General features: G+C 37.2%; 1 protein-coding gene across 1 annotated transcript in view; it reads left to right on the top strand.

Moving 5' to 3' along the window:
• The window catches only part of LOC123668489 (potassium voltage-gated channel protein Shaker), an 89,929-nt gene that overhangs the window by 59,452 nt on the left and 6,066 nt on the right, over positions 1-24,411 (top strand). Inside the window, exons 3-6 of the mRNA XM_045602221.1 lie at positions 21,802-21,905; positions 22,390-22,551; positions 22,950-23,593; positions 24,235-24,364. Coding sequence (XP_045458177.1) covers positions 21,802-21,905; positions 22,390-22,551; positions 22,950-23,593; positions 24,235-24,364 — 1,040 coding nt within the window. The remainder of the gene's footprint in view (positions 1-21,801; positions 21,906-22,389; positions 22,552-22,949; positions 23,594-24,234; positions 24,365-24,411) is intronic.

Genomic DNA, 24,411 nt, shown 5'->3' with positions numbered 1-24,411 from the left:
TAAGGTTACAAATCTATGTAAAAAGTTTTTTTTTTATACTCGCCCTCCGACACGGATATTGGAGACAACAATGAAGTCCACTCTCACATACCAATTGTCGATATCTTTCCACTTGTACTTACATTTTGCATAACTTTTCTTTCTATCATACTTCCACTTCATATTCTGGATCGTTGAATTTCATTGTTTTTGAATCCTTATGAAAGTTATTAATCTTCTGCTACAAAATTTTATTATTAAATTCACCGAAGCTGATAAAAAAAAACTTATTCAGAAAAATAATGGATTTATCGCTATTATAAATCCTATTTAAATTTAAAAGTCTTAAGCAAAGCGACAGAATACCTCATTACTTTCGAAGCTCGTAACGGGTATCGATAAAAGTAATTAAAAAACTTTGACATCATTGTTGGTTGCTTACGATACCAAAGGACTTCGACGGTAAAGAAATGGCTTTTCATTAAACTTGTATCACTAACGAGAACTTTGGCTCGATGTCGGCACCGTGCACCTTTGTACAAGCTCGGATTACATTACTACGTTATACTCTAACTACGTTATTGTTATTAAAAAAGTTAATTTATAAATCTGTACTCATAGAACAAAGTTAATAAGTAAGTAAGTGAGTGAAGTCAAACACTCCTCTATAGATCAATCTGCAGATAGTACTTCAAAATTCTATTTGCATCAGAAATTCAGTTGCAGGTTGAAATAGCATAATAACATGATGTACCAGTTTTCATTCTATATAAATGAAATATTTATCTTTTCATATTAAAAAGCACATTAAACACATTACGTTAAAAGAACGTATTTTACGTTATTATTTAAATTGTATCCGAAGAGAACACATAACGTGAAGAAGAATAAGGTTTTAACACATGAATGACGATGTTGTACCTATATATATTTTGGTTGGTAATCACAGCCGTTAAACGGAGATGATAAAAAGAAAAATTGTGACTGTGTGTGTTTGTGAATATGTTACTCAAATAGAAAGATAGATAGAAAATAATTTTAATACATAAGTGTTAATTACATATAAACTCGAATGACCGCACATATGCACAATTTGTATCCAGATATGCTACGATGCGCCATATCCGTTGGAGCGGTGTTCGCGGTAATTAGTTTGACTTTATCTTAATTAGAACATAAGGACGTTTATCTGTATAATATTACCATATAAAACGAATACGGATGCATTTTTGTAATTTTTGTTTTGCCTCCACATTTTTTAAAGATTTAAGAATTATAACTAAAATATTGTTTCTTTATATCATATTAAATGCAGCAATGATATATTCGCTTGAACTGTTAAGTGCTAGAGTCGTTCTAGAGATGAACACCTCCAAAACCAAAATAATTATGAAGCCTTAAATTCTCTATAAATTCAAATAGCAAAAACATAGAATATGTGCACAGTTACATATAGTTGGGTAAAAAAGGTAACTTTTTGCGCAACAAGAAACTAAGATGAAATAGAAAGGAGGTGTAAAATAACTTGGAACAAATTCTTGACATTAAATGAAAATTTATTAAAAGGTGACTAAAAGAAGAAATAAGACTAAAGGTGATACATTAAACAAACAGAATACCGATAATTGATTCCTGTCTACTACAAAGCTTATTGTATGGATGTCAAACAGGGACTTACACAAGTAGGGTAAAAGAAAAAGATTATAACAACACATTGATCAATGGATAGAAGTTCTTTTAAATTAGGTACTGTTTAGGCCAAATCGCGCCTTAGAGCGATTGCCTTAGGGTTTAGTTTAACCGTGGCTCTGTCATTTATTACTTATGATTTTGTAATACCATTTCGCTGCGTTAGCGACGCTTTTTTCTGTATGGGCTTCATCGGTGATATCGCCAGGTGGCACGGCCCCCCGCCGTCGCCGTCGCCCGCGCCGCTTAGCGGCGAACAGTCTCGATTCCGCTCTCACGGTAGCGGACGTATCGCTGCTCGATACGGCGAATAAAGTCTCGCGTCCGCTCTGCAAGGTGTGGCCGTATCGCTGCTCGACGGCCGGCCAGTTCCTATTGTTGGACTTATTGTTTTGCGCGTGCCTCGTGGTTTATTAACTGCTTACTTACTTACTTACTGCTACCGTTTTAATTGCTGTACTTATAACTTAACTGTAAAGTCTCGAGTTCGCTCTGCACGAACGCAATTTTCTGTGTCGCTTTATGAGAACCCCAATGTTGGGTTTGGACTCTTTGCTGGCGTGACCGCACGCGGTCCTGTGAATATATCTAACGGTTTATTTGGTAACTGTAAATATTTGTTGCTGTGCTTGTGACTGTAACTGCTTGTGTATTGACTGAGTTATTTATTTCGTTATAATCAATTCTGTGACGTGTCTGCTCGCGAGTGACTGGGGGTGTCTACTCACTGTCGAAGTCTGGGGGCCTGGGGCCTCCTTCTCGAGGACTGTCAGGACACCTATTTTACACTTAACGTCACACCACACCACACGACCTATACACGTTCCCTGGCGATCTTCGATCCCAATAGACCCTAGCTGCCCTTCGAAGGTAAGTGCAATTTCCTTCTTATCTTTCAACCCCCTTTTTGTATTTGCTTGCTCACGCCGCATATCCTGATCGCCATAGGTATTCCGTACCCGACCCTAGGCAGTCCGCCGGGAGGTCGCTGATGGGCCCCGACCTCTGAGGCTCTGCTGGGCTGGCTAGGGCCGTAACATTTTGGTAGCAGAGCGTGGTTGCCGTAACATTTTGGTAGCAGAGCCCCCCACGCCTTGAGCTGCGTGAGTTTAACTGATAGGGGTTATATTTGTTTAGGGTATTTGTATTTGAGTAGCTTCGGGTAGGTTTAGCCTGTGTGGCACATCCCTGTTTATATTTTTTTACTGTTTATATTTTCTTACTGTTATTACTGTAATTATTGCTGTGATTTGTATCTGTATTTTTTATTGTTGTATTGGTTGTTGGAATTTATATCACTGCATTTGTTTATCGTTATATATGATGCCGTCTCACAAGCAACCCAAGGCACCTGCGCTGATAATTCAGGAGCAGCTGCGCTGGGCGGCGCATGCCCACACACTGATCGGGCGCGCCGACCGAGTGTATAATTTAGCGCAGCGGGCGGATCAGGTTCGGGATCGACTGGCCTTGGTCGAGAGCGCATACACTGAGCTTTTGTCTGCGGATGTGGAGAGCGGAGTCAAGGACTCCGCTCGTCGGGATTATGAGCAATTCGTCGACTTCACGGACGACTTGGTTGAGGCAAGGGGCAGGCTGGCGCATGAGGCGCGTGAGAGCCAGATGGAGGGTCTGGCGAAACTGGAGTCTCCGCGGCGGAATCCAGCTCAAGCTGAGCTATTAGGTAAGTTGCCCACATTGGACTTGCCCAAGTTCTCGGGTGCTATTGGTGAGTGGCTGGCCTTCATAGGCCTCTTTGATAGCTTAGTCCACGCCCGGGGGGACTTGTCCCTCGGTCAAAAAATGGCGTACCTGGTCTCTTCTCTTGAAGGGGAGGCCCTTGCGGTCGTTGGTCACTTGAAGTTGGCCGACGACTCCTACTTGATCGCAAGAGACCTCCTAGAGAGGAGGTACGCAAACACCCGGCTGCTGGCTGACGAATATGCCCGACAGCTTCTGAATCTCCCGCTACTGACTGACCGGACGAGGCTACGTCAGGATATTATTAATCCTGTCGTAGTCGCGTGCAATTCGCTGAGGCGTCTGGAGCTTCCGGTCGACGAAGGGGCCGGAGGATCTTTTTTGTTGCTCCACCTCGTACTGTCCCGCCTACCCCTCAATCTGCGGATCCATTTTGAGGAGAGGTATGGCGGGGACGGAGCGGATCATATCCCGTCTTTTAGAGACCTGCTGCTCTTTTTAGAGCAACAGTGTAGGCAGGTCGCAAACGCGGCGGGCGCTGCTGGCACCTCCAGGGCATCTGAGGGGCTCAACCCGCCCGGGAGGTCATCGCCGACACCGCGGAAGGCAGCTGGAGCTCCTTCCGGAGGGCGCCGCCCTCTCCCTACATATACAGGCCTAGTGGCCAGGGAATCTCCTCCTCCTCCTACTAACTGCAACTACTGCCGCGGGTCGGAGCACCGGGCCGCGGCTTGCCCTAAGCTGCGGGCTAAGCCCGCCAAGGCGAGGCGGAACATAGCTCGCGATTGCCGCTGGTGCTTCTCTTGTTTGGAGCGGCACTTGCAAAGGGACTGTCCGCACCAGCGGCCCTGTCCGCACTGCTCGGGTCCTCATCATGAGATCTTGTGCCTGGGCCCGTTCAGCGCTCCTCCTCGCGCCCCTTCCAACCGCGCCTCTGCCACGGGCGGGGGCGCTAGTCAGCCCCCTCTGGCGCGTGACGCTTCTCGCTCGCCCACCAACCACTGCTCCCCCGGCTTGAACAGGGGACATTCCCCTGAGCAGTTGGGGGGTCACCCTGCCAGGGGCGGGGGGGTCTGCACCCCCCCTCCTCAGCGGGTCGAGAGAGAGTTCGCCGCCACTCAGCTGTCGTCAAGACCACTGTCTCCTCCCTTAGCTAAGTGGCCGCGACTGGAGCGCCACCCTCCCCCCCTTGGTCGGAGTCGGCGACCTTACCAGGTCCCTAGGACCTCTTATCTGTCCCGGCCCGCTAGGCCGAGGCCCTCTGAGTTCCGGGCCTCTCCGCTTAGCGCTACCTCGCCGCCGGTGGTCGAGTTGTCACCTGACTGCCGCTACGAGGACCCCCGGCGCGAGGACTGGTCCGATGGAGGCAGCTCCAACTAGGTAGCTGCCGCCCTATCTCCCACCACGGCCACCTCCACTGAGCCTTTAAGCTGTCAAACTGTCCTTTTGCAGACAGCCTCAGTGCAGGTGTACAACCCGAAGGGCGACTGTCTAACATCTCGCGCCTTGTTGGACTCGGGTTCACAACATTGTGTGGCCTCTATTTGGTTGGTGGGAAGACTAGGGCTCCCCTGGAGCTCTGAATCACGTCGAATGTTTGGCATCGGAGGCCTGGAGCCTCCCGCTCCTAGGGGAAGAGCTGAATTAATTTGCTGGCCCTGTCTTAGGGCCGACGCACCATCCGGAGCGTCATCTTTAAATGTATCCCGTGCTACAAACTGAAGGCCGCCATTTCTCACCCTATGATGGGCGACTTGCCAGCCGATCGCGTCACTGCCATCCGACCATTCGCTGGAGTCGGAACTAATTTTGCTGGCCCTGTCTTAGTCAAGTCGTCCTGCTTTCGTAACGCGTGCTCATATGGAGCCTACCTGTGCGTGTTCGTATGCCTCTCCACTAAGGCCGTTCATCTGGAACTTGTAAGTGCCCTCAGCACTGAGGCCTTTGTGGCCACACTAAGCCGCTTAGTGTCTCTCCGTGGGGTCCCTGACCTGATCCGATCCGACCCTGTTTCGTTTACCAATTTGCTCGCGGACATAATGCCATTCTGTCCGGGACGGGGGATTGTTTAGGCCAAATCGCGCCTTAGAATGATTGCCTTAGGGTTTAGTTTAACCGTGGCTCTGTCATTTATTACTTATGATTTTGTAATACCATTTCGCTGCGTTAGCGACGCTTTTTTCTGTATGGGCTTCATCGGTGATATCGCCAGGTGGCACGGCCCCCCGCCGTCGCCGTCGCCCGCGCCGCTTAGCGGCGAACAGTCTCGATTCCGCTCTCACGGTAGCGGACGTATCGCTGCTCGATACGGCGAATAAAGTCTCGCGTCCGCTCTGCAAGGTGTGGCCGTATCGCTGCTCGACGGCCGGCCAGTTCCTATTGTTGGACTTATTGTTTTGCGCGTGCCTCGTGGTTTATTAACTGCTTACTTACTTACTTACTGCTACCGTTTTAATTGCTGTACTTATAACTTAACTGTAAAGTCTCGAGTTCGCTCTGCACGAACGCAATTTTCTGTGTCGCTTTATGAGAACCCCAATGTTGGGTTTGGACTCTTTGCTGGCGTGACCGCACGCGGTCCTGTGAATATATCTAACGGTTTATTTGGTAACTGTAAATATTTGTTGCTGTGCTTGTGACTGTAACTGCTTGTGTATTGACTGAGTTATTTATTTCGTTATAATCAATTCTGTGACGTGTCTGCTCGCGAGTGACTGGGGGTGTCTACTCACTGTCGAAGTCTGGGGGCCTGGGGCCTCCTTCTCGAGGACTGTCAGGACACCTATTTTACACTTAACGTCACACCACACCACACGACCTATACACGTTCCCTGGCGATCTTCGATCCCAATAGACCCTAGCTGCCCTTCGAAGGTAAGTGCAATTTCCTTCTTATCTTTCAACCCCCTTTTTGTATTTGATTGCTCACGCCGCATATCCTGATCGCCATAGGTATTCCGTACCCGACCCTAGGCAGTCCGCCGGGAGGTCGCTGATGGGCCCCGATCTCTGAGGCTCTGCTGGACTGGCTAGGGCCGTAACAGGTACTTAAAATAAGGTCATAAACCATAAGGCATAGAACTAAAATAATTGACGTTTTAACTCAGGCTTTAAAATTAATTAAAATTAGAACAAGAAATATCTTTTAAAATCGACCAATTTGAAAATGTTGCTATTCAATATTAGTAAAATCTAACTACAGTAACAAATTAAAACTTATTTTTCAAATAAATAACTATCGATTTACAATTCGAAATGTTTAGTTTATGTATGAAAAAAAAAGTAACGTATTGCTCATCAATTTACAAAATTCGCAATCATATACATTTTATATCGACGAAATAATTCATAAAGCAGCAACCGTGAAACGGAAAATCGTAAACGTAATTACACCGACTACACACTTGCACAGATCATCAAATTAGTGTGCGCTCGTAACGTACGCCCGTTCCATTTTACGCTTATCATTAACGTTGCTTTTGGACGTTCCACACGATTGCACCGGTTTAACGAATTCAAAGAGAATATGCGACAGTTATTACTAAAAAGATTTTGCTTTAAAGTAGGCTTTATATAAAGTACGTTTTTCCAGATTTATTTACACTGATTTTTTCGTATATTAACACCATATTTTATAACTGATTAATAGATTAAGAGAAATAATTCGAATGAAAGTTAATGTTTAAATATTTTCTACTTATCACATTTTTTTTAAATAAATGAAGTATATAAACATATCTGAATAACTTACGTCGCTTACACTCTGAAAGCTATAAGCGAATATAAAAATAAACAAAAAAACAAAAATAAAAGCTTTTAAAAATGAGATGTGAATTAAAAAAGTTTACCTGATGTTCCTTTTTACTAGCAACATGCACTTCGTAAAAATTTCCCACCCTGACCTTTACTGAGCAAAATTAACATAACAAAGCATTTTCCTGACATTCAACTCCAAGGATAGTGTATAATGCAGGCAAATGTGAGATAACCTTTGATAACATATATCTGTAACATATACTACACGGCTCGGACTCACTGAAGAAATATCCATATATATGCTTAATATCGGATATATATATAAGTGAGCCAACTTGGATACGTAGTTAAAATTTGTTAAAATGATAAATATTCATCGACCATAATCGTAACGTGGATTCACAATCAAAATCAAAAACAACTTTATTCAAATAAGCCCATCTAAACATCTCATCATCTTGGGACACTTTGGAATCATCATTTTACAAATTAAAATTTTAAAGTAATTATTATTTTTGTAAAAGTAAAGCTGCCAGCTATTCAAGAATTACAAATGATCAAAACCTGCATAGCACCTTTTTTTAAAGTATTGAAGAAAAAGAAGAAGTATTGCGTAAATTACTAATTTTGTTGTCAGTAAAATTACATAGAGGGCGTTGAAGTGTTTACTGATTGTAAAGTTATACAAAATGATATTAGAGATATTGTAGTAATCGCTGCGGACAGCATTGACCATTGAGCTTAAAAAAACATTATAAACGAGTAAAAGTAGGTCGCAACGCAATCCATGTCAACTTCGGGGACCGAAACATTTAAAAGTCCCAAATATAGATGCCTTAAAATACCGGATTATAAATAGTTGAACTTGGTCTTTCCCTGATCTCTGGTCGCACTAACGCGAGGAATTTTAGTGACGATACAACATCATGTCTGCCATTGCCAAAACACTAGTTACGATTTAAAATATACGTTAAAAACTTCAACAAGATTGAGGAGTGTAATAAATTAAACTAGCGTTTGTTATTTAAAGTTTTTACTTTATTAAAAGATTTTAATTATTCATTTATCCAAAGAGCAATATAGCTACAAATACACTGGAACTTATTTTTATTATTGTAAACTAATATTACATGTTATTGTATAACGTCGTCAAGAATAGAATATCTTAGTTTAGTCTTCCGTTAATAATCATCAAAAGACATGTAATTACGAAAATAAGATCTCGTAACTTGAACTAAATTAAACCAACGACGAAAGATCGCATTCCTTGAATTTTTTTAAATAGAAATCTTAGTGAACGCTGCTAATTAATGTTGCTACGTAAACATTTGAACCACTTAAAAATCGCGTAGTATATACATTTTCGAACCCATTTCCGATATCTCAAAAATATTATTTATTTATCTCCTCGTAATTTTTTTTTTTTTTTTGTCTGTTTATAATTACGATATTCTGTAAACACTCAGTGCCCTGGTTTACAGTGGAGCTTCAATAAATTATCGTATACGACAACACGCTTCTAAATATAAATCAGTCGAATATGAAATAGAAGAGTACGCGTTGATAATAACCCGCAGTGGAGGCACGTACGTCACACGCGAGACCTACAGTAAAATTTAAAACCAGGAACCATTCGCGGTCGGATTTACAACGTTACCGTCGGCGTATTAATTATAAAATCTCTTCATAAAAGCGTTGCCAGTGTATCGGTTGCAGTACGCACACGCGCCCTTGGTGAATACACAATAAAATGTATTTTTGGCCCGGTCCATTGCCAACCGCAACGCAACGGCCGCGGCGAAAGAAATACCGCGTAACGCAGAGAACCGTTGGGCTCGCGTCGTAAATATTAATATATGCATCGCGAATGTGCATCCGTGATGACAGTAGACTTATAGCTTAGTATTTTCTTATGGCTTAGCCCCCTGGTGAAAAGTAGCGTACACTCTTTCTTTTTTTTCTTTTAGAGTATTCTTAATCATAAAAACAACAGTCGTTGTTTTGGATCTATATTTACGAATAATTAATTAGGAAGCGTTTTAGTACTTTGTTATTTTTTATTAATATTAATTAATTTATTATCTTTCACTAAATGTTTTGACTAGCCCGTCGGCGCAGTTTGTAGTGGCCCTGTTTTCTGCTCCGTGGATTGTTGGTTCGATTCACGCCTGAGTCTCGGTGTGATATTTGTACATCAGTCGGCCGTTACCAATAACACAAGCATTAAGTCGCTAACAGTAAGAAAAATGACCGTGTGTGTTGGTATAATATATTTATTTATTATTTAAATGTGTCGCGTGTGCTGAGCTCACCTTGAAAGAAGGCGACCGCATATTTACTTTAGGTATATAGTAACAATAAAATTAGATATAATGATTCATTACTTATTTAGAACCGCATTTACGTATTGTCAACAAACAGCTTTTTGGCAAACAGTGCAAATGTCCCAGATGCTGTTTTTTTCATTTTTATTTGACACTGACGTCTTCCATATCTTTTCAAATGTTTAACTTTCCGCTCACTTACTCACTCTGTAAATTTAGTCTCAACGAGTATATATTTCATTTATAGAGACTAAATTTATAGTTTGTTATATCCACTCCACTGTTTCGTTATAAAATTGCATAGTTCGAGGAATCTTCTTCGATTACTGAATCAAGGAAGATATCATAATGATGCATGTGCACATTATATAATCTAATTAAGTTAACATGTACCTTCACTCAATCCTCCCAGGACTTAATGTTCTTCTTTTATTTCAAAGTCTGATAACTCAAGTTCTTCATACACGTGTATGTACTGCAAATTCCTATCCCACATTTCAGTGTCGAAACTTTCAGTTGGAATTTTCACGAAATGCTTTTAAGTAAAACTTTATTGCTCCAGTTCTGTTCTCAGTTAAAAGACGGCGTCTTCGGTTTCAGATGTTTTCGCCAATATTTCACTACTTGTTAAGATTAGAAGACACTCGAGTACTAGATTGACTATTTGATGTGATCTCTAATTGTCGGCATATAATTTCAGTAAATAAATAAGTATAAATATGCTTAACTTGTTGTTATCACAATATTTCTTCGTACCTAATTCATACGATGTTTATGACAAAATCCACGTTAACTTATAAACAAACATAATGATAATTTGTAAAGAGGAAAATATGCAAAAAATAAAACTCATTAATCCAATTCGCAAAGAGATATCATCTCATTGAATTATACAAACCAGATTTTTAATGATCAAAATATGAGGAAAAATGATAAAGAAAACCTATAAAATATGCCTACTCTATAATCCACACGGTTAATAAAAATTAAAACACAATCTCCCTCGTATAAAGTTAATGCGTTACGATGATTGCAAAGGTCAACAACATTGCTCGTATTTTACAATCTGCCAGCTATCGATCAAATAAAACAGACAACAAGTTACAGGTTAAATGGGACTTCGTGAAGCGATTTAGCAATTGGCGAATAAGTTTGTTAAAAATGAGCGAACATGATTGATGTGTTGAATGAACGAGATGTAAATATTCGATAACGACGTCAAATATTTTTTGCTTATAACACATTACCCGACAAAATAAAACAGAGATTGTCTAATAAGAGACAAAATTTATATACATAACAAATAGGTCGTTAATCATAGTGTCAGCAATGGTGTATAGGTAAATTTGTGGCCTATATATGTATGCTAAAAGTATTTTAATGCATATCCTTCAAGTTACAAGTTATTGTAGATATAACCATGTTCCACTATTTTTAACCGACTTCAAAAAGGAGGAGGTTACTCAATTCGACCGTATATTATATATATATTATCTTTGTTCGGGGATAACTTCGTCGTTTATGAACCGATTTTGATAATTCTTTTTTTGCTGGAAAGAAGGTATTCCTAGTGTGGTGTCATGATAAGGAAACCAGGATCTGATGATGGGATCCCAGAGAAATCGAGGGAAACTCAAAAATCCGCATAACTTTTTACCGGGTGTACCGATTTTGATGATTTTTAATGTGCACACGAACTAAGGCCTTTGATAAGATCTTTTACTCTCTGATGGGCAAGAAACTTGATGCCTGCTTTCATTCATACGTGGACATAAACCCTGTAACTTGTTCTATGTATCTAAGATATCTAGTAATATCTAAGATAATGCAACAAGTATTTCCTTGTTACGTGTATATAATTTTTATATATAAAAATTATAACTAACATATAGACGGGCAAAAACTTAATATGTGTGTTAAAAGCTTAAGTTTTTCTATTTTTTTACTTTGATTTTCGTGTTAATACAAGTACAAGTCAATTGATCGTATTAATTTTAAGCGAAAACTTAATAGTTAGCTGTTAGTTGCCTATTTCCCAAATAAAAAAATATAAAATAATGTATTAAACGCACTTAAAATTGTAACTAATAATATAATATAACAATCGCTCTAGTACATGTAGTAAAACACTGACGGTTAGCGGGTTCAATTTCCGCTCGGGATGGCTATTTGTGTTTCATGGCATTTTATATTTCTTTCCGGTTTGGACGTCTGTCCTTGTGGGTCTCTCCACCGTGCATCGGAAAGCATATTAAACCGTCGGTCCCGGTTGTTATCACAAATACCTGATAGCTATCGTTACTCATAGAAGGGAACATATCCGCCAACCCGCAGATAGAGCAGCGTGGTGGATTAAGCTCCAATCCTTCTTCTATATGGAGAAAGAGGCATGTTACTGACAGCAGTGGAATGTTACTGGCTGATGCGTAATTTGACCAAACCTAATAATTTATGGCAACGAACATCTAAGTATCGTTATAAAAAGAAAACTTGAAATTGAATAAAAAATTTTGGTAAAAGATGAAATATTTCACTAGAAACACTTCGAAATTAATGTAGCCGGAGTGCTCTTACTGCCACTTTTCAATAATTGAGTCAGAGGCAATTCAAGTAAACGTCTTGAGGGTACTTCGTTAAAACTTACTCGTTAACGCCTTTTTAAAAGCGCGACTTGTGATTTCTGAGGCTTATACAGAACTCATTCGTCGTATTTCATGTCTAATAATCAACGAATTAAAAGGGAATTCCGTTTTTTTTTCATAAAGCCATTTACGTTCTTTTTATACGTTTACATTCTATGCGAAATTATTTTAATTTACAATGAAAAAACTTTTGTTTATTTGTGCATCCAAATAAATAATAATGTTTTAGGATTCCGAAATTACAAACCCTGTACTGACTTTAGAACATACGAGTATCCTATATAAATGCGTAAAATGTATTTTTCATTTTTTTAATAAATTAATTGAAATATTAGTAGCAGGTGCCGCGAGAGATATTTAAGAATAATTGTGTTTGCAGGCAGACGAAAAAAAACTGACTTCAATCGTATCGACAAATAATACAATGTAGGTAGACGAAAAAATAGTCAAGTAATACGCATTATCAAAGATCACTCCAAAAGTTGTAATAAGGTCTCGATGAAATTTAAATGTGACGACATGATAAACATCGACTTTCGATTAAATTAAAAATCTCAATATGTTTAGAGTGTACACGCTAATTTCGCGACTGTTTTATAAGTTTCCTGTGGCAGGACTACTGGAAGAGATTCCATCATGGGATAAGTAGTGCCTTTGTACCAGCATTGTTTATAAGAGCTATTTCCTTTTGTTATTCTAGTGTACATAAATTGTTAAATAATAAATAAAATAAATAAAAACCATCAAAATCGGTACACCCAGTAAAAAGTTATGCAGATTTTCGAGATTTTCCCTCGATTTCTCTGGGATCCCATCATCAGATCCTAGTTTCCTTATCATGGTATCACACCAGGGATATCTCCTTTCCAAACAAAAGGGAATTATCAAAATCAGACCATAAACGACGAAGTTATTCCCAAACGTACATTAAAAATATATAACGGTCGAATTGAGTAACTTCCTCCGTTTTTGAAGTCGATTAAAAAAGATATTTGATTGAAAGGATTTTAGAAGAAACAAAAAAACTGGGCATACATTTCAAATAAAAATTACGTTAGTTTTAATTTTTTTAATATTTTAATAATAGCGTTAATGTTTAAAATAAAAAACCTAAAAGCCGAAGTAATTCTGTAATTTTAAAGTAAATCTATTTATCTCTCCATTATGTGGTTTATAACCGACGTCCAAAAAAAGGAGAAGGTTCACAATTTGATCGTATATTTTGTAATTAAAATGTGGTGCATGTGGTGTGTGAGATCTGACAAGTAGTATCAAACATTTTACGAAAATAAGTATTCGTTTCTATATGCGGTTCATTAGTTGTATGCGACAGTTACTATTAATATTGACCTTTATCGACCTTTCTGGGCGCTGTAAAAATAGTATTGGTCATTCAGAAATACGTTGCAAGAGTAGCTCAGACACAAGAAAATTTAAAAAAGGGATAGGAGGTTTTATAACGCGTAATCCCCTCCCCCCCATTTGACGAAACGCAAAAGTCGAATACTATATATTAATTATACTACATATGAACCACTACACCAACCGCTATGGTTTAGAAGTACATGTGCCATGTAGGCGCCTAAAGAGGTATTGATTACCGCTCGGAATGTGTATTTGTGTGTAATATGTACTCGTAACGAATCAGCCTAACTAAAAAATGTGTGTGCGGTGCGCCAAAAGACGTTTTTACTTCAATAATATTAATATAGATAATTGTATTTTTAAAAAGCTCATTTCTATTTGTGTAAAAAATTAAAATGAATATATTCCTAATCTGAAACAAGTTGAGTAGTGTGTCATTTCTATTTATATGCAAATTTAACACACTAGAAAACGAACCAATGTCAGGAACACGATACAACACACGTTTGATTAATCCCTCAAGCTGACACACTACAGTTTATTTGCAATGAAACGTTCTATAAACAAGACATCCTACGTTGTTCGTGAAACAGTTTATATACCTAAATCCAGAATATTTTATATGCTATTACGCATATTTATTACGCTTTAATTGTTGGATATTTATATTTACTTTATTCCATTTTGTAGTTAATAGATTTAAATTAAATTTAAATAATTCAATTTAGAACAAAAAAGACTTTTAATGTCAGTGTTGCCGTTCTCCGTATTATTTAACACTGAACATCATTTAGTATGTTTATCAATCAATGTGTACTATAAATCTTTTGTTACGACCCTTCGCTGATAGTTAAAATTACGAATAACGATTATAATTTTAATCATCCCATAAGTTGTATCTTAATTTATAATTTACATAAAGTGAAATGTTATCATAAATAAATTAATTAATGTTAATCTAGATGAAATGAATAACAAACAACTGTTATCTTAATAATGCTATTTTAATATTAAATTCTCAGTAAGTTCAGGAATTTATAACAAGAAACCTAGAACCTACCTTGAAATAGAGAAAAAAATAAAAATAAAAATTTGCATGTATTAGAGTAAAAAAGGACATGGGTTCATAAGCCCGTGGATGTATAAGACTTGTTAAAAAAAAAAAAAAAAAAACAAGAAACCTAAATTTGTTATTTAATTCAAACAACCAAGGTTGAAGCTAAGATAGCAAGCCGATATGTTATCATACAAAATACAGTACTTTAAAAAATTGTTTATTACCACCACTCATCGATGAAAATCGACCTTTAGGCACTATGTATAAATTCTGTTCGATCTTTACACTAAACTTTGCTATTTATCCACAAAGAACATACCTCATTTGAAAAATGCGTTATATCATCTTTATAAAAACTCTCACACATCATCAAACCCTTTTTAGTATGAGTTAAAAACAAAAAGTAATTTTTTTCAGTATCCCTTGATGGTCGGTGATTCGCGAAGCTTATTATTAACTTCAAAAATAGAATTATAAAACTGGGCAATCCAAATCAGTTGTTAAATACAGTGTCTATATATTATACATCTATCATAAAGTAAAAAAATGAAAATTGAAAAAACATCCCAAATATGAATAAGTGGGGACAAAACATATAATTATATCTCTTGTTCGTGAACTAGGTTTTCTTAATATAATTTGAACTACTACTACACTACTATTTTGTAACGTATTTGACGTAACCATATAACAAGTATCGACGTTAAACCTAATAAAATAAACAAATCTTATTGCACCAAATTTGTAAAAGGTATCTTGTCAAATTTTGATTCTAGTAGATATTTTATTTGGAATTTTGGCAAATGCAATTTGGCAATGGCATTTTAAAGTTAACCACAGTTGAATCCATAGCACTTACTTTTTTCTTAAAGGTACCTAACTAATCTTCTTAATATATACCAATAAATTACGCGTTATTGTTTGTCCGCGATGGACTCCTAAACTCATCATCATCATCATTACAGCCTATTACAGTCCACTACTGGACAGAGGCCTCCACAAGTTTACGCCAACAATGGCGTGAACTCATGTGTTTTGCCCATAGTCACCACGCTGGGCAGGCGGGTTGGTGACCGCAGGGCTGGCTTTGTCGCACCGAAGACGCTGCTGCCCTTCTTCGGCCTGTGTATTTCTACGCCAGCAGTTTGATGATTATTCCGCCACCGGTCGGCTTTTTAAGTTCCAAGGTGGTAGCGGAACTGTGTTATCCCTTAGTCGCCTCTTAAAACACCCACGGGAAGAAAGGGGGTGGCAATATTCTTTAGTACCGTAGCCACACAGTACTCCTAAACTATTTAACTGATTTTAATCAAATTTACACACCGTGTGCTGTTTGATCAAACTTTACAGATATATTATTTTGATATATGTAATTATTACATTAAAAAAAAAATAAAGCAGTACGAAGTTCGACAAGTCAGCAAGTATCATCTCATCTTCCTGCCCTTATCCCACTTATGTAGGGTCGGCACAACATGTTTTCCTCTTCCATTCCTCTCTATTATTCGTCACTTCAGTGCTTACTCCTTTCTTTCTCATATCCTCACTCACACAATCCATCCATCCCTTTTTCGGTCTGCCGATCGCTCTTCGTCCTTCGACATTCATCCCTAACATTCTTTTACCGACATAGCGTTCATCCCTCCTCATCACATGCCCATACCACGCTAACCTATTGCTCCTCATTTTCTCTGTCACGGGTGCTACTTTCAAACTTCCCCTTATATACTCATTTCTAATCCGATCTTTCCTCATTACTCCACACATCCATCAAGTATCTATATAGGTAATATATAAACTATCTTAGTAATTATTTGAAAAACAAAACATATTATTCTAATTATTGTTATTGATTAATAACTGTCCACAGTTATAGGTCTGAAAATATTCTGTGCATCGAAATGTATTGACATGCCTCAGTTCTGTAGCAATAATTTTGACGAATATTGTATAACTTTGCGAAGGAAAAGTGATAGGCTATAAAACATCATGTTACAACTAACATATGTGGAACGGTGTATCACCTTATTTAAGGATGAAATAATGTGTGATTCGGATAGATGTTCATAAAATCATATACTATTTGTTTAGCTTGAGGAACAAATAAAACGCATTCATTCGGATTCGACAGAGGACGCGGTGACATCGATTTATCAAACCGTACAGCATCCGCAATGTACCCGCAATATGCCATTGCCGAAAACGCCGTTAAACCTGAAGCCATTTATTATTATGATAATTTAAAAATCATTTTAAAAGTACAAATAAAAATAATATACCTATAGATAATTTATATGACTAATAATAGTGTATTATAAAAATATGTGGCCTACTTATAATATAGGACAATAGAAATACTTGTAGACCATAGCCGTATACCGCAGCCTAATAACTAGTTTATCATATTCAATATAATTTTGAATTTTACCCACGTTTAATTAATTATTCAACAGTACTTTATTAGTTACCTGTTTTAATATATTTCAATTAGTAGACTATTTTCTGTTTGAATGAACAACGACAACTAATTGCAATTAAGTAATATTGAATATTTATGAAGTAAACGGTATAATTGTCATACAATAATTTATGCTAACCGTGAACTAAACGTGGATTTTCGTTGCATTTCCAATAAAAACACCTCGTTTTTCTCCAAGACCAAGTAACTTCAACTTTCAAGTAAACTTCAGGAAAAACGTCTACAGATTTTTAATAAATTATTTCAATACCTCCTGCCGAAGATTGTGTACATCATTGTATTACATCAAAAGAATTTCAATGAGTCACTTTGATTATTTGAATTTAGGAAATACGGCAGTTACGTGACTTATTGTTAATTTTGTAATATGTCTTATTTTTAGATACGATACAAGAATTGTTATGAAAGCAAAAGTATTAAATACTAGCTGTGCCCACGACTTCGTCCGCGTGGAATTTAACAAAAAAAAAGTTATTTTTCAGTTCGCAGAGTTATAAAATAAGTTAATTTCTAAAATAAAAGTAGCCTAAAAGTTACTCCTTACTACCTCAGCTGCCAGTAAAAGTCCCGCTAAAATCGGTCCAGCCATTCCGGATCAGCCATATCTGGATATTAACCAGAAGAAACAAACCGACAAACAAAAATTGTAAAAATATATATTTTAGTATATGTACCGTGTATACATCCTCATGCATTTAGTTAAAACCGGTTATTTTAATATAATAAACAGACACTCCAATTTTATTTGTTTACTGTCATATAAAGATTTATGTTATTCTACATTCTCGTAACAAATATTTTCAAATCAAAGTTCATCATATCATATCATATCATCAAAGTGTGAAAAAATAATTCAAGTGTTTTAAGGAAACATATTACATATATTTTAAAAGTATAAAAGTAAGAACAAATAAGTTTGACTTAAGCCAAGTTACATAAAGGGACCAAAAAGTTTGAAAGTAGTCTTATTTTTCGCTCGTCTGCCACTTTTGTTGGCCGTACTAATATTTTTTTTTCTACACCACTTAAATACACAGGCCGAAGACGGGCAGCAGTGTCTTAGATGCGACAAAGCCAGCCCTGCGGTCACCAACCCACCTGCCCAGCGTGGTGACTATGGGCAAAACACATGAGTTCACTCCATTTTTGGCGCTAACTTGTGTAGGCCTACATCCAACAGTGGACTGTATTAGGCTGAAGTGATGATCCCCCGCATTAGACAAATAAATTTAAATATAAAAGTTACCGATGTTTTGGTAGTTACCTTTCTTCTATTTCAAATACTCGTATGATCATTTGTCTTAAGTAGGGATTGCAATCCAGAAAACTAGTTCCGGTAATGCAGTGGATCTAGTATCATTTTACTCTTACCAGATCCAGTACCAAATTGCCGGATCCGGTCACAGCATCGTTTTAATATTTTATTTAGATGTATTTAACTTATACTACGGGAATAACTTTTATCGATGTGCAAAAATATTAGGCCATTACAATTCACGCGTTCGCTGCACCTTTCTAATAATTTAATGTCTGTAACCGCATCATATACTGTGTGGCTACGGTACTAAAGAATATAGCCACCCCCTCTCTTCCCGTGGGTGTCGTAAGAGGCGACTAAGGGATAACACAGTTCAACCACCACCTTGGAACTTAAAAAGCCGACCGGTGGCGGGATAACCATCCAACTGCTGGCTTTAAAATACACAGGCCGAAGACGGGCAGCAGCGTCTTCGGTGCGACAAAGCCAGTACTGCGGTCACCAACCCGCCTGCCCAGCGTGGTGACTATGGGCAACACACAGGAGTTCACGTTATTTTTGGCGTAAACTTGTGGAGGCCTATGTCCAGCAGTGGACTGTATAGGCTGTAATGATGAACTGCATCATATCCATATTTTTTACATTATAAATAATTTTTTGCAGGCAAACGAAGAAAAACCGACTTTAATTATATCGACCAGTAATACAACGTTGGTAGACGAAAAAATAGTCAAGTAAATACGCATTATCAAACATTACTCCAAAAGCTGTAATCAGATCTCGATGAAATTTAAATGTGACCACATTTACTACGACATTTACTATACACATATATAGTAGGTTTCGCTAGTTATAAAAAGAATTTTATTGCTCTTCTTGCAATTTTTTTATTTATTTATTATCTCTATGTGTAATCCGTAACAAGAATAATTTATAAATACATAAGTAGAATAAACGGAATAGGTATATATTTTTTATATAATCGAAAAATGCTTTTAAAATAATGTATGGAAATCCCAAGACTCCATATAACATAAGAATAGTTTTAAGCAACTTAAACTTAAAATACTTTAAATGATGATATTCTATATCCTCTAGTGAATCCTAAACTGTTGCAAATTACCTATTAACCTATTAGAGAAAATCGTACACGGTAATGCCGTGACATGTATGCCCATAATGTATGTAACAAGCTAACAAGAAACGTTATCGTGTTCCTCGCAAAGCATTGCATTATGAGTTATGACACGTTCGCGATCTCGACCTCTACTCGGTCATATCACATGAATGGCACACCTGCACCTCGTTAAGCAAAGTGCATTGCTTCTCGACCTTGGCCCCATACCCCATGCATGGACTAGCGTGTCAAAATGTGTCGAGGGAAGCTTAAGTGTTTAATAAAATGTGTTTGTTAAATTACATTGTCTTATATTTCAAAGATATCCCATGATTTCAAATTGCTTTGGTAAAATTAACTGTCGCTATTTAGCTATTCTATTCTATTTATTACTTATTGTTGTAAAGAAACATACGAGTATTTGCAAAAATCTTACGGCCATTATACGGTCATTCGCATTTCTTTAAAGATATGAAAAAAAATATATTTTCTTCAAGTTTTTGAAAACATCGTGTCCAATGCTTAATCCGCCTTTGAGGCTAAATTTAACTCGCACGTTCCATTTCTTCACTGGCGCTCTCTATCTAGGTTTCGTTTTTCAGCTACTGAACTTAACTTTAGTTCTAGTTTGTTTATTTTTTCTTTTTAGATACTTTTTAGAAATAGCAGGTAGCAACTTACTCGTACTTTGATGTAAAAAAATACTATTCCTAAGAAATGATACATTTTGATAAAATGTGGTCATTATCATTTTCATATCATCCCAAAAAAGTATTATATTTTATCTAGCTGAGCCCCGCAGTTCCGCACGCATTAATTTGAGGAACAATAGCCAATATCCCACCTTGGGAAATGGACTAACCAACACAAAAATAATTTTTCAATTCGAAACGCTAGTTCCTGAGAATAGCGAATTTAAATAAACAAAGAGTTTTTAGCCATATAATATTAGTATAAACTAGCAATACCCGTGCAAATAATTCGCACTAAATGAGTAAAAAAATTACTGACAGTCAATCATATTGACGTTGTTTCAAAATTAAAGCCGTCATATACATAAGTTTAATAATTAATTAATTTACAAAAACAAAAGCCATAATAAAATTTCAGTGAGTATAACTTCAGAATTAAAATTATCACGAAGGCATGTGTGTTGAAGTGCTGAAGTTACGCGTACATAATTCCAAGTACTTTAGTCAGTCTTTTACTCTTCAGGCTATCAAATTATGGAATAGTCTGCCCTTATCCATAAGGGAGGCTAAAATAACGGTTGACTTTTAAGAAACACGTTAAGAATTACTTTCTTAAGATTCAGTGTCATATGGTGCAATTTCTTGTTTTTTTTATTCCTTCTTGTTTGTATGTATATTTGTTTTTTTATCATTTCACTTAATTTCTAACTTCAATTTGTACTTCATTAGTCTATGATAGAATATATGTAATTTTTACTTTTAATTTTATAAGTTTATTATACATCTATACCACCTACCCAATTTAGATAATAAGTTTCCTTTTTATGTCTGGGTTGTCTGGAAAAAATGACTAATTAGCCATAAGGCTGCCCACTGTACTTCACTATCTGTATCTTTATGCTTTGTTTGTAATATATAATTTGTGGTGTACGATAAAGTATAAAATAATTATATTTTTTTTAGTTTTGGATGCCGGTAGAGCAACCAATTATCTATAAAATGATACATAATTTATGTGGAGTGATTGTGAGGTTTTTTCTAAAAAGGGAGGCAAACATCTTAGCGTTTTAATATATGATGATGATGATGATGATATCTAGTTAAACGTGGCGATAGTCATTTTCGTTACAATCGAATGCTGTATTAAATGTAATAATCAAAACGCAGACATTAACTTCCGTTCATTGACAAAGCTTTTAAAACTAAACTAGGAGATATTCGAACTCGAACAGATCATTACAAAGACAGTTGTTTGAAATCTGTATCGGAAAGGACCTTGCGCGGTTCGCGAAATAAGTAGGTCAGACAGTAGAGTAACCTGGATAAAAGGCAGATATTTGAAATAGGGATGTTGTAAAATTAGACCCTGATAAACGTATATAATACACATATTAATATACTACTACCCTGGCTACGTACTTATGCATTACCAGTCCAATAATATTTTCGTTAGCCCGAAAACGCATTCTTTTTCTCGTAGAATGTTTTTCTTTGTAAATTATAGTCGTGCTTACGCGCTCACGAAACAAGATAAGGACAGCAAGTACGAAGTAGTTTACTAAAGCAGTAATGAATATTGTTCAGGTTAAAGATTCACGTATATATTTACAATTGTATTTGTATAAAAGTATAGTATAAGACTCATATTTTGCAACACCATAGAAGCATAAATTGCAATACCAAATAAGTTTCGATTTAATAAAATTGAAATTGTGATGATCAAATTAACGTTTTGCTAACAGGTCAGTGGTCTCAAATTTGAAACTCAGCTTCGGACATTAAATCAGTTCCCGGAAACACTTCTAGGAGATCCAGCTAGAAGGATAAGATACTTCGACCCCTTAAGGTAAGAAAACATCCCCATAAGTAAAAAAAATGCTATTATTACATTTAAGAAAAATACTTGGTAGTTTCACGTAAGCGAAAGTTGGAATTAATAATTTTGAAAACGTTATACATTTGACGATCAATGTTTATTTATAACAAGTTTCGTTGTGAGTACTTCGCCATTACAAACATTCTGAGAAACAAAATTATAATATAGGTACCATTCGCAATTCAAACGGTAAATTTTACTGAAAAGCATAGAAGCGGATGGCCTTTAAAAATCATTTGACAACATCAAATTATATAATATATCTATATTTTTTTGCGTACAGTAAAAATTTTGTTGTAGATGAATGTATAATATATGTACATTTATAAAAGATTGGGTCAAACAGTTGATGTCCTCGGACAATAAAATTTATAGAATACAAAAAGTCAAACTGAAATAATGCTGCGCCACAAGCTTAGAAAATATTTTACTTTATATTGTGCCTTTGTTTCAGGAACGAGTACTTCTTCGATAGAAACAGGCCGTCCTTCGACGCCATCCTTTATTACTACCAGAGCGGCGGTCGACTTCGTCGCCCTGTAAACGTCCCACTGGACGTCTTCTCGGAGGAGATCAAGTTTTACGAACTGGGGGAACAGGCAACCAACAAATTCCGGTTATTATGGCATACTCTCTAAAATATGCATATCTTATTCTTCCTTTCAGCCCAACACATAAAACCTAATAGGTTAAGCAATTAGTAAATTACTATTTGGGGAAGAATAAAAATTAAGAATAGGTATACCATACCATGTTGGTATGTATGTATAAGCGGCCATAAATTTAATTTTTATCACTAAATTGACATGCCTAAAAATGAAATGACATTGCCTAAAAATATCTATTATTTTAAATTTATATTTTTTTCACTTACTGCACCTACATTATAAATATCGTCACATGGCAATCTATTTACAAAAATTGTATACTACAAAAACGTGTTTGTATTAGAAATTGGGCTGAATTTCAAACTTTTTTAAACTTAAAGGTATAACAAGCTATTATCATTTTCAGTGAGGATGAAGGATTCATAAAGGAAGAGGAAAAACCCCTGCCCTCAAACGAGCGCCAGCGCAAAATCTGGCTGTTGTTCGAATACCCCGAGAGCTCACAGGCTGCCCGCGTCGTTGCCATTATCTCGGTTTTTGTCATTCTGCTGTCCATCGTGATCTTCTGTCTGGAAACTCTACCGGAATTCAAACACTACAAAGTATTCAATACTACCACCAACGGAACCAAAATCGAGGAAGACGAAGTGCCAGATATTACCGACCCATTCTTCTTGATAGAAACGCTCTGTATTATCTGGTTCACTTTTGAATTGATAGTACGGTTTCTGGCCTGTCCTAATAAGTTCAACTTCTTTAGAGACGTGATGAATATAATAGACATAATAGCTATCATCCCCTACTTCATCACTCTGGCCACCGTTGTTGCTGAAGAAGAAGACACTTTGAACCTGCCAAGAGCTCCGGTTTCACCTCAAGATAAATCTACCAATCAAGCCATGAGTCTTGCTATACTTCGAGTGATTCGCCTCGTGCGAGTCTTCCGTATCTTCAAGTTGTCGCGTCACTCCAAGGGCTTACAGATTTTGGGACGGACTCTCAAAGCATCTATGAGAGAACTCGGACTTTTAATATTTTTCCTCTTTATAGGTAAGTAAAAATTACGAATGAAGCTACTTTTTCTAACTGCGATTACAAATATATTTTAGGAGCATACAAAATGAAAATCGATGTATATTTTTTTTTAAAACTTACTAACTGTATTGTAATGCAAAGCTTATTGCAAAATAATAAAATATAAGAAATCATAATCAAAACTCCAGAATAGCAAATATTTTATATGAAATATTTCAATAATTTTCGAAAGTTTGTTAAGACGATTATACCGTGTAAATGATTAGAACAGATTAAATAAGCGTGTTAAAGGATAACTCCTTATCGATTTAACAATCGGAATCAACGTTGTAGTGACTCTTGACGTCACTTAATGCGCAATCGACGAGGCCACAGAACCGGGCGGCTACGGGCTGGCTGCGGGCGCTCGTGCACCAAGTATTTTGTGTTTACAGGGGTGGTCGTGTTCTCAAGCGCAGTATTCTTTGCTGATAAAGATTGTCCCGATTCAAACTTTTCTTCCATACCTGATGCGTTTTGGTGGGCCGTCATAACAATGACTACTGTTGGCTACGGAGACATGAGGTAACCACTGTCTCGCGACCCGCCCGACGCCCGCCTGCATCACTCCCTCGCACTGTAATCCCACTGTATGCGCCGTTCGTATGTGCTTAAAGGTGTGGTGCTGTTTTCATCTGCGGTGTACTTCGCGGAAGCCGGAAGTGAGAACAGCTTCTTCAAATCCATACCTGATGCGTTTTGGTGGGCGGTCGTGACAATGACGACCGTAGGATACGGCGATATGACGTATGATACAGCGACTTCACCCTAAAAATCATCTATGCCTTCTCGTC

This window comes from Melitaea cinxia, chromosome Z, assembly GCF_905220565.1.
Source record: "Melitaea cinxia chromosome Z, ilMelCinx1.1, whole genome shotgun sequence".
In the NCBI taxonomy this organism is placed as follows: Eukaryota; Metazoa; Arthropoda; class Insecta; order Lepidoptera; family Nymphalidae; genus Melitaea; species Melitaea cinxia.
This window is presented reverse-complemented; position numbering and strand designations above follow the sequence as displayed.